At 38.3% G+C, this 17,886-nt stretch overlaps 1 protein-coding gene across 1 annotated transcript in view; it reads left to right on the plus strand.

The window, feature by feature from the left end:
• LOC128692774 (cytochrome P450 9e2) overlaps window positions 1-17,886 on the plus strand; it is a 214,983-nt gene that overhangs the window by 157,162 nt on the left and 39,935 nt on the right. Inside the window, exon 6 of the mRNA XM_070090107.1 lies at window positions 8,836-9,026. Within this exon, the coding sequence (XP_069946208.1) occupies window positions 8,836-9,026 (191 nt within the window). The remainder of the gene's footprint in view (window positions 1-8,835; window positions 9,027-17,886) is intronic.

The following is a 17,886-nucleotide window of genomic DNA, read 5'->3' on the forward strand; positions in this document are numbered from 1 at the left end:
CCCCCTTCAGCCCTCTCAGCCCTGAGGGGCCACTCAGAAGGGGCGAGCGTCTTGTTTACTGCTAGAGTGAGTAATTGATCACAGATGCTATGCCACGTAATCATGTGACCTCTGCTCCTTGCAGCGGTGTTACAACGTGTATTTTTATAAGAGACAGTACATCTCTTACTTAGCAGGACAATTAAGGAAAATCCTGCTCCCACTTTATTACCATAGTAAAACTAGTGTACATTGTTGTCTATGATTAAGACAGCAAGAAACAAACATTCTGCTTTGCTTCATCGAGGAGGTGACAAGGATGCAAGGTACTAGGTCAGCGTTTTTTTTTGTGCTGGGGGCAGTGACGGGATGGAGCGCTGTAGCGTCTGGCAGATTACTTTTGACTCTAGAGAGAGTCACACTGACGCCAGGATAACCAGCAAAGGACACTGATCTGTGCGTTAGTGTGAATAAAGTGTCTCACAAAACACAATAAACTCTTAAGAGAAACCAGTGTGCGTTTCCTAGACAATGGAAGACGTGGACATCCTAGGACACTTCAGCTTCTATCAAGTCACCGATAACTGTCGAAGGTGTTGAGACCACCATAGCTCACGTTACAAAGAGCAAGGTATGTTACGAATTTCTTGTAGATCGGGGGATTGCGCAATTCTTGAGTCACAAGGAGTTTGTAATCAACCTATAATCGGCAGTAAGGTGTGGACTTTTGAGTCCAAACAAGTAAGTATTCGTCAGCCATCATCGAATGAAATATGCTGACATAACACCCCCTAGGGGTAATTTATACTTACAAATTGTATCTCTTGACAGCCCACTGTTGTGATGGTTTCGACAGCTTCTAGACCTCGTCTGCAGGGGCGGCTGTGTAGACGATTTGCTGTCATTTATCAGCTAAGTGTTCATTATATATATATATAATAAACACAGCAGGTAAGGCCAAATTCTCAACAGAGTTTTGGAATCACAGCGAGTCCGTCGTTTTATCCATAAAGATGATTACCATCGACCAATGATATTGAGCAGCCTCCCTGATGAAGATGATTGGGTAATACCAGAACCCTTCTATGTTTACTGAGAAAATCATCGCCCCCAATTAGGGAGACATCTTATATAATCTACTGTAAAAATTATGCTAAATTTACTATGGCGGGACACCACCTGTAAGAAGCCATTGTCAAGTAATTCTTTATAAACTGGACAGAAAATTATTGCCTTTATTGTCGCTTAAATATCCGTTGTGCAATCGCAAAAAAAAAAAAAAAAAAAAAAAAAAAAGAGCAATTGGAACTTGTATAATTACTACCAATTCAGGGTCATGTACTTATATATCTGTTATATTTATGTGACTCTGATGGGTTAGTATTATACCCCTTTAAGAATATCTTATTATTTCACATACACTTTTTAAATTACACCGAAGTGGTTGGGCCACTTGCCTTTTATATCCTATCTCCCTCCCCCCTCCCACCCTTTTCCAATATTTCTATCCTTACCCATTCTTCTTCCTTACTCATCTTACCAAAGCTCTGGCCATAAGAAGAAGAAATATTGTCTCCCATTCTGATATGTTTTCCTTTACTGATACTTTCTACATTCTATTAATCAAATATTCTTTGACCCACTGGAACAACTTGCCTTTTAACCCTTCCTGTTCCTCTTATTTTTTAATTAATCTCTGGTATGGTATTGTATCAAATATTTCCTCTGTAGTCCAATAAAATGCAATCTATTCAACCATGTTTTCTTGTTTTATTTTTCTGATTCTGTCTTTGAACTTCAGCATATTTCTAATAGAGGATTTTCCACTCCTTAATTCGTGCTGCTTTTCTGTACAGATTATTCTCAAGTGCTTGAGTATCTTTTTATTGTCTTTCTTCTTCAACACTTCCAACACGTTGTGTACGAATGGTATATAATACCGACAAGATGAGAGTAAGACACATGTGCAACATCTGGGTATCTTTATTGTAGACGTTTCACCATCCAGTGGCTTTATCAATACAAATTCTAGGACATAACTATAGGTAGTAGGTTGGTAGACAGCAACCACCCAGGGAAGTACTACCGTCCTGCCAGATGACTGTGAAACAAAACCCTGTAACTGTTTTGCATGATGGTAGGATTGCTGGTTTCTTTTTCTGTCTCATAAACACGCTAGATAACAGGGATATCTTGCTACTCCTACTTACACTTTGGTCACACTTCACAGACACGCACATGCATATATATAGTATATACATACATCTAGGTTTTTCTCCTTTTTCTAAATAGCTCTTGTTCTTTTTTATTTCTTCTATTGTCCATGGGGAAGTGGAAAAGAATCTTTCCTCCGTAAGCCATGCGTGTCGTATGAGGCGACTAAAATGCCGGGAGCAATGGGCTAGTAACCCCTTCTCCTGTATACATTTACTAAAAAAGAGAAGAAGAAAAACTTTATAAAACTGGGATGCTTAAATGTGCGTGGATGTAGTGCGGATGACAAGAAACAGATGATTGCTGATGTTATGAATGAAAAGAAGTTGGATGTCCTGGCTCTAAGCGAAACAAAGCTGAAGGGGGTAGGAGAGTTTCAGTGGGGGGAAATAAATGGGATTAAATCTGGAGTATCTGAGAGAGTTAGAGCAAAGGAAGGGGTAGCAGTAATGTTAAATGATCAGTTATGGAAGGAGAAAAGAGAATATGAATGTGTAAATTCAAGAATTATGTGGATTAAAGTAAAGGTTGGATGCGAGAAGTGGGTCATAATAAGCGTGTATGCACCTGGAGAAGAGAGGAATGCAGAGGAGAGAGAGAGATTTTGGGAGATGTTAAGTGAATGTATAGGAGCCTTTGAACCAAGTGAGAGAGTAATTGTGGTAGGGGACCTGAATGCTAAAGTAGGAGAAACTTTTAGAGAGGGTGTGGTAGGTAAGTTTGGGGTGCCAGGTGTAAATGATAATGGGAGCCCTTTGATTGAACTTTGTATAGAAAGGGGTTTAGTTATAGGTAATACATATTTTAAGAAAAAGAGGATAAATAAGTATACACGATATGATGTAGGGCGAAATGACAGTAGTTTGTTGGATTATGTATTGGTAGATAAAAGACTGTTGAGTAGACTTCAGGATGTACATGTTTATAGAGGGGCCACAGATATATCAGATCACTTTCTAGTTGTAGCTACACTGAGAGTAAAAGGTAGATGGGATACAAGGAGAATAGAAGCATCAGGGAAGAGAGAGGTGAAGGTTTATAAACTAAAAGAGGAGGCAGTTAGGGTAAGATATAAACAGCTATTGGAGGATAGATGGGCTAATGAGAGCATAGGCAATGGGGTCGAAGAGGTATAGGGTAGGTTTAAAAATGTAGTGTTAGAGTGTTCAGCAGAAGTTTGTGGTTACAGGAAAGTGGGTGCAGGAGGGAAGAGGAGCGATTGGTGGAATGATGATGTAAAGAGAGTAGTAAGGGAGAAAAAGTTAGCATATGAGAAGTTTTTACAAAGAAGAAGTGATGCAAGGAGGGAAGAGTATATGGAGAAAAAGAGAGAGGTTAAGAGAGTGGTGAAGCAATGTAAAAAGAGAGCAAATGAGAGAGTGGGTGAGATGTTATCAACAAATTTTGTTGAAAATAAGAAAAAGTTTTGGAGTGAGATTAACAAGTTAAGAAAGCCTAGAGAACAAATGGATTTGTCAGTTAAAAATAGGAGAGGAGAGTTATTAAATGGAGAGTTAGAGGTATTGGGAAGATGGAGGGAATATTTTGAGGAATTGTTAAATGTTGATGAAGATAGGGAAGCTGTGATTTCGTGTATAGGGCAAGGAGGAATAACATCTTGTAGGAGTGAGGAAGAGCCAGTTGTGAGTGTGGGGGAAGTTCGTGAGGCAGTAGGTAAAATGAAAGGGGGTAAGGCAGCCGGGATTGATGGGATAAAGATAGAAATGTTAAAAGCAGGTAGGGATATAGTTTTGGAGTGGTTGGTGCAATTATTTAATAAATGTATGGAAGAGGGTAAGGTACCTAGGGATTGGCAGAGAGCATGCATAGTTCCGTTGTATAAAGGCAAAGGGGATAAAAGAGAGTGCAAAAATTATAGGGGGATAAGTCTGTTGAGTGTACCTGGTAAAGTGTATGGTAGAGTTAAATTGAAAGAATTAAGAGTAAGACGGAGAATAGGATAGCAGATGAACAAGGAGGCTTTAGGAAAGGTAGGGGGTGTGTGGACCAGGTGTTTACAGTGAAACATATAAGTGAACAGTATTTAGATAAGGCTAAAGAGGTCTTTGTGGCATTTATGGATTTGGAAAAGGCGTATGACAGGGTGGATAGGGGGGCAATGTGGCAGATGTTGCAAGTGTATGGTGTAGGAGGTAGGTTACTGAAAGCAGTGAAGAGTTTTTACGAGGATAGTGAGGCTCAAGTTAGAGTATGTAGGAAAGAGGGAAATTTTTTCCCAGTAAAAGTAGGCCTTAGACAAGGATGTGTGATGTCACCGTGGTTGTTTAATATATTTATAGATGGGGTTGTAAGAGAAGTAAATGCGAGGGTCTTGGCAAGAGGCGTGGAGTTAAAAGATAAAGAATCACACACAAAGTGGGAGTTGTCACAGCTGCTCTTTGCTGATGACACTGTGCTCTTGGGAGATTCTGAAGAGAAGCTGCAGAGATTGGTGGATGAATTTGGTAGGGTGTGCAAAAGAAGAAAATTAAAGGTGAATACAGGAAAGAGTAAGGTTATGAGGATAACAAAAAGATTAGGTGATGAAAGATTGAATATCAGATTGGAGGGAGAGAGTATGGAGGAGGTGAACGTATTCAGATATTTGGGAGTGGACGTATCAGCGGATGGGTCTATGAAAGATGAGGTGAATCATAGAATTGATGAGGGAAAAAGAGTGAGTGGTGCACTTAGGAGTCTGTGGAGACAAAGAACTTTGTCCTTGGAGGCAAAGAGGGGAATGTATGAGAGTATAGTTTTACCAACGCTCTTATATGGGTGTGAAGCGTGGGTGATGAATGTTGCAGCGAGGAGAAGGCTGGAGGCAGTGGAGATGTCATGTCTGAGGGCAATGTGTGGTGTGAATATAATGCAGAGAATTCGTAGTTTGGAAGTTAGGAGGAGGTGCGGGATTACCAAAACTGTTGTCCAGAGGGCTGAGGAAGGGTTGTTGAGGTGGTTCGGACATGTAGAGAGAATGGAGCGAAACAGAATGACTTCAAGAGTGTATCAGTCTGTAGTGGAAGGAAGGCGGGGTAGGGGTCGGCCTAGGAAGGGTTGGAGGGAGGGGGTAAAGGAGGTTTTGTGTGCGAGGGGCTTGGACTTCCAGCAGGCATGCGTGAGCGTGTTTGATAGGAGTGAATGGAGACAAATGGTTTTTAATACTTGACGTGCTGTTGGAGTGTGAGCAAAGTAACATTTATGAAGGGATTCAGGGAAACCGGCAGGCCGGACTTGAGTCCTGGAGATGGGAAGAACAGTGCCTGCACTCTGAAGGAGGGGTGTTAATGTTGCAGTTTAAAAACTGTAGTGTAAAGCACCCTTCTGGCAAGACAGTGATGGAGTGAATGATGGTGAAAGTTTTTCTTTTTCGGGCCACCCTGCCTTGGTGGGAATCGGCCAGTGTGATAAAAAAAAAAATAACTTGAAGACAGTAGAACTATGTACAGAAGATGAGGTAATCAGTCCCTCAACCTAGGAGTAGGTGCGAACAGCACCATAGTCGTGGAGATTCTGAAGCAGAAGAAAGAATCCTGGCGCTTATATAGTAACGTCAGGTGAAGCAGACGAGGGCAAATTCACTGGTAGGCAGGATTCCCCAGTGGAAGTAGGTCCTTCCCAAAGAGATGGGTTAGTTGTAGTAGTAGTGTCGTAGTCGTGAAGGTTATGTACATGTCCTCAGAATTAAGATTCCATGATGTTGCAGTGTCTGACAAGTTGTGTACGAATGGTATATAATACCGACAAGATGAGAGTAAGACACAATGCGTATCAGAAACTAACTTGTAACTCAGTGTTTTATGCCTATTGTCCATTCTATATCTGAGACGACATTTGCCTTTTTCCAATTTTCTGCCACTTGTCTTGATCAGAGAGACTTGGTTCTTCAAAGTTGTCTTTTTTCTTATAAGTTTGTCGCTATAGAGAAACTTTGGTTCTGTAATGGTCTTTGATGCTATATCATTTTTAAATTGTCTTTCGGTTTCTTTTTTTTTTTAACCTGGTGCTGCATGATCATAAACAGGTGTGACTTATGTCGTATATAGTGTCATAAATGAAGCTTTGGTGAGAGTCTTATAAACTAATTTTGGATTTCCCTAAAATACAGATGCGACATAGGTTTTTTTGTTTGTGTACCTCCAGGAATTTGCTCAGTAATATGTTTTCCATGAAGACATATTCTTGGAGTAAGTTTTACTCTTTTTGTCCCCTAACGTGTACTCCATTTCCGATCAGAATTTGACCTTCCTCTGTTTTATAACCTTGTATTGGTGTCGCTGAATTCCAGTAAGCAACCATTAGATCAATCCTGCACTTTATCCTAGGTAGTTTTATGTCATTACTTGTTTTTCCTATTTGTATTATCCATGCTGTTGTTTCATCGTTTGTGAACGGGTAAAACTGACGCACTCTCTCTTCAGTAAAATCGTTTACATAAACAACAAAAAAAAATACTGTTACTAATTCTTATGATTGTCAATTCCTTCTAGTCACATCCACATATTTTGATGCCTCTTCACAGAAAATAACTCTGACATAGGTCTTTTTACCATAAGGGAAACCACTCTATATGTTACGTGTAGAGTGATTTGTGTATTAATGTCACTGTATTTTGGCCTTAGAATAGGCTTAGTGGTTAACACCCTGGTCAGCCAGACTGTTCAGGTTACATAAGAACATAAGAACATAAGAAAGGAGGAACACTGCAGGAGGCCTGCTGGCCCATACTAGGCAGGTCCTTTACAAATCATCCCACTAACAAAACATTTGCCCAATTTTCAATGCCACCCAAGAAATAAGCTCTGATGTGAAAGTCCCACTCAAATCCAACCCCTCCCACTCATGTACTTATCCAACCTAGATTTGAAACTACCCAAAGTCCCAGCCTCAATAACCCAACTAGGTAGACTGTTCCACTAATCAACTACCCTATTTCCAAACCAATACTTTCCTATGTCCTTTCTAAATCTAAACTTATCTAATTTAAATCCATTACTGCGGGTTCTCTCTTGGAGAGATATCCTCAAGACCTTGTTAATATCCCCTTTATTAATACCTATCTTCCACTTATACACTTCGATCAGGTCTCCCCTCATTCTTCGTCTAACAAGTGAATGTAACTTAAGAGTCTTCAATCTTTCTTCATAAGGAAGATTTCTAATGCTATGTATTAATTTAGTCATCCTACGCTGAATGTTTTCTAACGAATTTATGTCCATTTTGTAATACGGAGACCAGAGCTGAGCTGCATAATCTAGGTGAGGCCTTACTAATGATGTATAAAGCTGCAGTATGACCTCTGGACTTCTGTTGCTTACACTTCTTGATATAAATCCCAGTAATCTATTTGGCTTATTACGTACGCTTAGGCATTGCTGTCTTGGTTTAAGGTTGCTGCTCACCATAACCCCCAAGTCCTTTTCGCAATCTGTATGGCTAAGTTCTACATCGTTTAACTTATAAGTAATTGGGTTATGGGCACTCCCAAGCTTCAGAACCTTGCATTTATCTACATTGAACTGCATCTGCCACTTTTCTGACCAAGAATAGAGTTTGTTTAAATCCTCCTGAAGTTCCATAACATCTACGTTTGAATCAATTATCCTACCTATCTTTGTGTCATCGGCGAATTTGCTCATATCACTAGTAATTCCCTCATCAAGATCATTGATATATATTATAAACAACAACGGGCCCAAGACTGATCCCTGTGGAACGCCACTTGTTACAGATCCCCACTCGGATTTAACCCCATTTATGGACAATCTCTGCTTCCTGTCAGTGAGCCATGACTCGATCCACGAGAGCACTTTTCCCCCAATGCCATGAGCTGCCACTTTCTTTAACAGTCTATTGTGTGGAACTCTATCAAAAGCCTTACTAAAATCTAAGTAAATAATATCAAATTCTTTATTGTGGTAAACAGCCTCAAAAGCTTTACTGAAGAAAGTTAATAAATTAGTTAGACAAGACCGGCCTCTTGTGAATCCATGCTGACTATCATTAATCAAGCTATGCTTATCGAGATGGCTTCTTATAATCTCAGCTATAATTGACTCTAGTAATTTGCCTACAATTGAGGTCAGGCTTATTGGGCGGTAATTTGACGGTAACGACTTGTCCCCTGTTTTAGAAATAGGAATTACATTAGCCATCTTCCACATATCAGACACTACACCTGTTTGAAGAGATAAATTAAAAATATTAGTTAATGGTTCACAGAGTTCCATTTTGCATTCCTTAAGAACCCTTGAAAAAACCTCATCAGGACCCAGCGACTTATTTTGCTTCAGTCTGTCTATCTGCTTCACAACCATCTCACCTTTTTAATGTCCCTCATAATGTCAATATACTGATTCATAAGATGACTCTCACCTCTTTTGATACGCCTATAAATTCCTTTCTTATGCCCTAGTAGATATTTGAGCCTATCATTCATTCATTTTGGGTCATTTCTATTTGATCTAATTTCTTTATATGGGTTCGCTATACACACTTCCATGAAAACTCCAAAGCCTAGTTTATCAGAATTTGTCATAGGAACGTCTAAATTTATATATTGTTTGCTGTCATATATAATATCCAGAATGAATCATGCTTCATACTATTCTTTCATAATAAAAAAGAAATTTGCACTAACAGAATACCTGGCACTGAAGTAACTCTGCATCCCGGTGACCTGGTGACTGTCCCGTTCTGGAGTCTGCACCACGACCCTCGCTACTGGCCAGAACCCGAGGAGTTTCAGCCAGACCGCTTCCTGCCGGAAAACAAACCCAACATCACCAGCTTCACTCACATGCCCTTTGGAATGGGACCTAGGAACTGCATAGGTAAGATTAATCACTTATATTTATGAAGGTATATATATATATATATATATATATATATATATATATATATATATATATATATATATATATATATATATATATATATATATATACATATATACATATATATGGTTTAGAAAGACACGTAAGCAAACACTATAACATATTTATGAGAAAACGTTTCGGTCCTGGGACCTTGATCACTTCTAACATACAGAGGTAGAAAGACATTATATATATAGGCGGAGAGTGAGTTGTGACGCACGTGACCTGAGGAATGTCTTTCTACCTCTGTATGTTAGAAGTGATCAAGGTCCTAGGACCGAAACGTTTTCTAATAAATATGTTATAGTGTTTGCTTACGTGTCTTTCTAAACCAACTTGTCGGTATTTATTACCAAGGTTTATACCATACATATATATATATACATATATATATATATATACATATATATATATATATTCATATATATATATATATATATATATATATATATATATATATATATATATATATATATATATACATATATATATATACATATATACATATATACATATATATTCATATATATATATACATATATTATTTTTTTTTTTTTTATTATCACACTGGCCGATTCCCACCAAGGCAGGGTGGCCCGAAAAAGAAAAACTTTCACCATCATTCACTCCATCACTGTCTTGCCAGAAGGGTGCTTTGCACTACAGTTTTTAAACTGCAACATTAACACCCCTCCTTCAGAGTGCAGGCACTGTACTTCCCATCTCCAGGACTCAAGTCCGGCCTGCCGGTTTCCCTGAATCCCTTCATAAATGTTACTTTGCTCACACTCCAACAGCACGTCAAGTATTAAAAACCATTTGTCTCCATTCGCTCCTATCAAACACGCTCACACATGCCTGCTGGAAGTCCAAGCCCCTCGCACACAAAACCTCCTTTACCCCCTCCCTCCAACCCTTCCTAGGCCGACCCCTACCCCGCCTTCCTTCCACTACAGACTGATACACTCTTGAAGTCATTCTGTTTCGCTCCATTCTCTCTACATGTCCGAACCACCTCAACAACCCTTCCTCAGCCCTCTGGACAACAGTTTTGGTAATCCAGCACCTCCTCCTAACTTCCACACTACGAATTCTCTGCATTATATTCAAACCACACATTGCCCTCAGACATGACATCTCCACTGCCTCCAGCCTTCTCCTCGCTGCAACATTCATCACCCATGCTTCACACCCATATAAGAGCGTTGGTAAAACTATACTCTCATACATTCCCCTCTTTTCCTCCAAGGACAAAGTTCTTTGTCTCCACAGACTCCTAAGTGCACCACTCACTCTTTTTCCCTCATCAATTCTATGATTCACCTCATCTTTCATAGACCCATCCGCTGACACGTCCACTCCCAAATATCTGAATACGTTCACCTCCTCTATACTCTCTCCCTCCAATCTGATATTCAATCTTTCATCACCTAATCTTTTTGTTATCCTCATAACCTTATTCTTTCCTGTATTCACCTTTAATTTTCTTCTTTTGCACACCCTACCAAATTCATCCACCAATCTCTGCAGCTTCTCTTCAGAATCTCCCAAGAGCACAGTGTCATCAGCAAAGAGCAGCTGTGACAACTCCCACTTTGTGTGTGATTCTTTATCTTTTAACTCCACGCCTCTTGCCAAGACCCTCGCATTTACTTCTCTTACAACCCCATCTATAAATATATTAAACAACCACGGTGACATCACACATCCTTGTCTAAGGCCTACTTTTACTGGGAAAAAATTTCCCTCTTTCCTACATACTCTAACTTGAGCCTCACTATCCTCGTAAAAACTCTTCACTGCTTTCAGTAACCTACCTCCTACACCATACACTTGCAACATCTGCCACATTGCCCCCCTATAAACCCTGTCATACGCCTTTTCCAAATCCATAAATGCCACAAAGACCTCTTTAGCCTTATCTAAATACTGTTCAATTATATGTTTCACTGTAAACACCTGGTCCACACACCCCCTACCTTTCCTAAAGCCTCCTTGTTCATCTGCTATCCTATTCTCCGTCTTACTCTTAATTCTTTCAATTATAACTCTACCATACACTTTACCAGGTACACTCAACAGACTTATCCCCCTATAATTTTTGCACTCTCTTTTATCCCCTTTGCCTTTATACAAAGGAACTATGCATGCTCTCTGCCAATCCCTAGGTACCTTACCCTCTTCCATACATTTATTAAATAATTGCACCAACCACTCCAAAACTATATCCCCACCTGCTTTTAACATTTCTATCTTTATCCCATCAATCCCGGCTGCCTTACCCCCTTTCATTTTACCTACTGCCTCACGAACTTCCCCCACACTCACAACTGGCTCTTCCTCACTCCTACAAGATGATATTCCTCCTTGCCCTATACACGAAATCACAGCTTCCCTATCTTCATCAACATTTAACAATTCCTCAAAATATTCCCTCCATCTTCCCAATACCTCTAACTCTCCATTTAATAACTTTCCTCTCCTATTTTTAACTGACAAATCCATTTGTTCTCTAGGCTTCCTTAACTTGTTAATCTCACTCCAAAACTTTTTCTTATTTTCAACAAAATTTGTTGATAACATCTCACCCACTCTCTCATTTGCTCTCTTTTTACATTGCTTCACCACTCTCTTAACCTCTCTCTTTTTCTCGATATACTCTTCCCTCCTTGCATCACTTCTACTTTGTAAAAACTTCTCATATGCTAACTTTTTCTCATATATATATATATATACATATATATATATATATATATATATATATATATATATATATATATATATATATATATATATATATATATATATATATATATATATATATGTATATATATTCATATATATATATATATATATATATATATATATATATATATATATATATATATATATATATATATATATATATATATATATATATATATATAAGAACATAAGAAAGAAGGAACACTGAACAGGCCTACTGACCCATGCGGAGCAGGTCCATGTCCCTCCCGGAAAAGACCAATAACCTGGCCCCACTGACTAGCCCAATGACGCACCCAGTCTGGTCACTTAAACTCAAGGATGGAGCACTGCACCAGACCCAGCAGCACAAGCTAGTCAGGTCCAACTCACACCCACCCACACCCACTCATGTATTTATCTAACCTTTTTTTAAAACTACACAACGTTTTAGCCTGAATAACTGTACTCGGGAGTTTGTTCCTCTCATCCACATCTCTATTACTAAACCAGTGCTTTCCTATATCCTTCCTGAATCTGAATTTTTCCAACTTGAAACCATTGCTGCGAGTCCTGTCTTGGCTGGAAATTTTCAGCACGCTATTTACATCCACTTTATTTATTCCTGTTTTCCATTTATACACCTCGATCATATATCTCCTAATTCTACGTCTATCCTCATAGGGAACATTTCTGATACACGAGATCGTCTTTGTCATCCTCCTCTGTACGTTTTCCAGAGCATTTATATCCATTCTGTAATACAGTGACCAGAACTGAGCAGCATAGTCTAAATGAGGCCTAACCAAGGATATATAGAGTTGAAGAACAACCTGAGGACTTCTATTATTTATACTTCTAGTTATGAAGCCAAGAATTCTGTTAGCTTTATTGCGAACACTAATGCACTGTTGTCTTGGTTTTAGATTACTGCTAACCAGAACTCCTAAATCCTTTTTGCAATCAGTAGTATTAAGATCTACTTTATTTAGTTTATATGTGGCATGGTTATTTAACTGTCCAACATTTAGCACTTTGCATTTGTCAATATTAAACTTCATCTGCCACTTCTCTGATCATTGCATCAATCTATTCAAATCATCCTGGGGTGCTTTAGTGTCCTCATTAGAATGAATTGGACGGCCTATTTTGGTGTCATCAGAAAATTTGCTTATATAGCTATTTATTCCCTCATCTATGTCGTTTATGTAAATTGTGATCAACAATGGGCCCAACACTGACCCCTGAGGAACACCGCTTGCCCCCATTCTGATTTCTCCCCATTTATGGAAACTCTCTGCTGTCTATTTGTCAGCCATGCCTCTACCAAGGAAAAAAATTTCTCCTCCTATTCCGTGTGCCTTAAGTTTCCTCAATAGCCTTTGGTGTGGAACTCTATCGAAAGCCTTACTGAAGTCCATATACACAATATCATATTCATTACCATGATCTACCTCCTCAAACTCCTTAGTGATAAAAGTTAGTAAATTCGTAGGACAGGAACGCCCCTTTGTACAACCGTGCTGAGATTTATTAATCAATCTGTGCCTGTCAAGATGGCTATGAATTGCTTCGGCAATTATTGATTCCATAAATTTTCCCACTATGGAGGTAAGGCTTATTGGTCTATAGTTTGAAGCCAAGGACCTGTCACCTGCCTTGTAAATAGGAATTACATTTGCCATTTTCCACTTATCAGGCACTATGCCAGTTTGTAGTGATATGTTAAAAGTTTTAGCGAAAGGTATTCTAAGTTCCTCTTTACATTCCTTTAACACCCTTGCAAACAGTTCCTCAGGGCATGGGGATTTCTTAGGTTTTAGTTTCTCTATTTGTCTGAGGACCATGCCACTAGTTACCGCAATCGTTCATAGTATATTATCATCCTGTTCTACATAATATATTATTTCAGGAATATCGCTAGTATTTTCCTGGGTGAAAACTGAGAGGAAGTAGGTATTTAGAATTTCACACAAATCCTTATCAGTGTCAGTAATCTGACCAGAGTTACTCTTAAGTGGGCCTATCTTGTCCCTAATTTTACTTCTGTATACCTGAAAGTACCCTTTTGGGTTAGTCTTTGAATCCCTTGCGACCTTAGCCTCATAGTCCCTTTTTGCTTTTCTTATTCCTTTCTTCGTTTCTCTCTTTAATTGAATATATTGATTTCTTAACTGCCCATCCCCTCTTTTGATACGCCTATATATGCCTCTCTTTTGACCAATTAGATGTTTTAATCTATTCATCCATTTGGGATCATTTTTGTTAGATCTTATTTCCCTACTCAGAACAAAAGTTGTCTGGGCAGCTAGAACTATGCTCCGAAAAGCGTCATATTGGCAACCAAGATCACCTACCTGACCCATAGTCAGGACATCCCAATTTAGCCCACCCAGGTAATTTTTCTGTCCCATGAAGCCGGCCAAGGGAAAATCTGGGACAGAGATTTGATTGCAGTTATCTGGGTAATTCCATGATATATTGAAACTAAGTGATTTGTGATTACTTTCCCCAAGCTCATCATTAACATCAAGATTATTAATTAGTGAATCTTGTTGGCAAGAACCAAGTCAAGCTGATTGCCTCTAGTTGGTTCTGTCACAAACTGTTCTAAAAAGCAATCCTGAACCGTATCAAGAAAGTCACAAGACTCAAGATTTCCTGTCATATTGTTCCAATCAATTTGTCTAAAATTAAAATCTCCCATTATCACAACATTTTTATAACTAGATGCCTTATGAATTTCGTCCCATAACAGCTTACTGCACTCCCTATCAAGGTTTGGGGGCCTATAAATCACACCCAAAATTAATTTGTCACGTCCATCGAGAAACTGTAGCCAAACAGATTCTGTGTTCGATGTTTCTAATCTTATATCATGTCTAAGACAACAATTTAAAATTTCTCTGACATACATCGCCACACCATCACCCTTCCTGTTGACCCTATCAGTGTGGAATAGTTTAAAACCCTGTATGTTGCACTCAGAAGGCATTTCTCTATCTTTCAGGTTGAACCAGGTCTCTCTTATACCAATAATATCTATAGTACCTACATTTGCAAGTAATCTTAGCTCATCTATCTTATTTCTTAGACTCCTACTATTTGTATAGTAAACCTTAAGGGAGCTAGTCACTCGTTGCCCTCTACTATCTCTCTTTGTTTGTTGATCAATTGATTTGCCATTACTAGCAACTTTATTTTGAATATTGAATATTATCTTTTTGTTATCCCCTTAACCTTACTCTTTCCTGTATTCACTTTTAATTTTCTTCTTTTGCACGCCCTACCAAATTCATCCACCAATCTCTGCAACTTCTCTTCAGAATCTCCCAAGAGCACAGTGTCATCAGCAAAGAGCAACTGTGACAACTCCCACTTTGTGTGATTCTTTATCTTTTAACTCCACGCCTCTTGCCAAGACCCTCGCATTTACTTCTCTTACAACCCCGGTGACATCACACATCCTTGTCTAAGGCCTACTTTTACTGGGAAATAATTTCCCTCTTTCCTACATACTCTAACTTGAGCCTCACTATCCTCGTAAAAACTCTTCACTGCTTTCAGTAACCTACCTCCTACACCATACACCTGCAACATCTGCCACATTGCCCCCCTATCCACCCTGTCATACGCCATTTCCAAATCCATAAATGCCACAAAGACCTCTTTAGCCTTATCTAAATACTGTTCACTTATATGTTTCACTGTAAACACCTGGTCCACACACCCCCTACCTTTCCTAAAGCCTCCTTGTTCATCTGCTATCCTATTCTCAATCTTACTCTTAATTCTTTCAATAATAACTCTCCCATACACTTTACCAGGTATACTCAACAGACTTATCCCCCTATAATTTTTGCACTCTCTTTTGTCCCCTTTGTCTTTATACAAAGGAACTATGCATGCTCTCTGCCAATCCCTAGGTACCTTACCCTCTTCCATACATTTATTAAATAATTGTACCAACCACTCCAAAACTATATCCCCAACTGCTTTTAACATTTCTATCTTTATCCCATCAATCCCAGCTGCCTTACCCCCTTTCATTTTACCTAGCCTCCCAGGGAGGTACTACCGCCCTGCCAAGTGAGTGTAAAACGGAAACCTGTAATTGTTTTACATGATGGTAGGATTGCTGGTGTCTTTTTTCTGTTTCATAAACATTCAAGATATCAGGTACATCTTGCTACTTCTACTTACACTTAGGTCACACTACACACACATGTTCAAGCATTTATATACACACACCCCTCTGGGTTTTCTTTTATTTTCTTTCTAGTTATTGTTCTTGTTTATTTCCTCTTATCTCCATGGGGAAGTGGAACAGAATTCTTCCTCCGTAAGCCATGCGTGTTGTAAGAGGCGACTAAAATGCCGGGAGCAAGGGGCTAGTAACCCCTTCTCCTGTATAAATTACTAAATTTAAAAAGAGAAACTCTCGTTTTTCTTTTTGGGCCACCTTGCCTTGGTGGGATGCGACCGGTTTCTTGGATATATATATATATATATATATATATATATATATATATATATATATATATATATATATATATATATATATATATATATATATATATATGTATGTATGTATGTCGAATAGGTAAAACTTGCGATTTTGGCTTAAAAAGCAACGCTCTTCTTACCACATATGGCAAACAAAAATTTGCGTGTGCAATAATTCGCAATAGTCATTCTGGCCTTAAAGAAAAAAATTATATTTCATTGTGTTTGTTTATTAAATTATTGTAAACTTTTGTAAAATATATTTAGTTGGATTAGAGTAAATTTGATTGCACTTTTATAATAAGGTTAGGTAAGTTTTCTAAGGAGCTTTTGGGTAGAAACATATTAATTTTTCCATGAATTAACACAAATTAAAAAATATATCATTAAACATATTAGAGAAAATTTTACAAAGGAGGTAATTTTAAATGAGTTGTGTGTGTGTTGTGTATATGTGCAAGACAAGTCACAAAGGATAGTAATTTTCAGCTGATATACTTTCACACATCTCTGTGCATCATCAGGAGATATGCAGTGATGTAATAATAGCAACAGCAAGAATGAGGGTAAGTTTTCTGTAAGCGAGTTAGCGTGGTAACACTAACCAGCTTCTTTCAGATATAAGAGGCACCCTCACCACCCCTCCCCATATTGGGTAGGATAGAGAGGGTCGCCCAAGTTTGCAGAAAGCAGGTAACAGAATAATAAGAGATTTAATAGCCAGTCGTGAGCTAAATCAAATCGTTATCGTAAAGTCATGTGACATTAGAGACTACATTGTACCCCTGAATAATATTCATGCAAAACAATGATATATGTAAACGTTCTAATTAATAAAAAGTGTCGAATGAGCTCATTTGTCAGCAGAAACTACTGCATGTCCTAGGAGGTACTAGAAATTCTCAGAAGAATATCTTTACATATTTTCCAAAATGCTGGCTACTGATATCCTCAGCAACAAATATTATAATCTTTACATATTTTCCAAAATGCTGGCTACTGATATCCTCAGCAACAAATATTATAATCTTTACATATTTTCCAAAATGCTGGCTACTGATATCCTCAGCAACAAATATTATAAATGACTCTTCCTTAGTATTCCGATTATTCTTTTAAAACTAATTACAAGACGATTCATGAGTTTTTTATTATCGTTTATCACCGCTTAATAACCTAACACTGTTTCAATCACTGATTGCTGTCACTTAATCTAATGTACGTGTAACCATACAGTACCTGTACGTAGCTGTGCAGGGCACGTTCACGACGGACACAACGTGGGGGATAGGAGCTGAGTACACTGATCTAACATAATTGAATCCTCACTAGACTCCTGGCGGATTATACAAAATCTTGCGGTTTTGTATAACACTGTTGGTTACGGTCGTGCACACTTTAAAATAAGCCAATAATGTGGAAATCACATAAGTTTTTGTAACTTGGAAAAGTGTCCTGATTTTCCATTGATTAATTTATATAAGTCAGGTGATGGGTTATTGTTCTGTGAGTAAATAAAATATTCCCAACTGTCTTCAAAGAGTTTTTTAAGTCTTATGAATATCTTATTGATAATAAAAATTGG

Source organism: Cherax quadricarinatus, chromosome 30 (assembly GCF_038502225.1).
Source record: "Cherax quadricarinatus isolate ZL_2023a chromosome 30, ASM3850222v1, whole genome shotgun sequence".
In the NCBI taxonomy this organism is placed as follows: Eukaryota; Metazoa; Arthropoda; class Malacostraca; order Decapoda; family Parastacidae; genus Cherax; species Cherax quadricarinatus.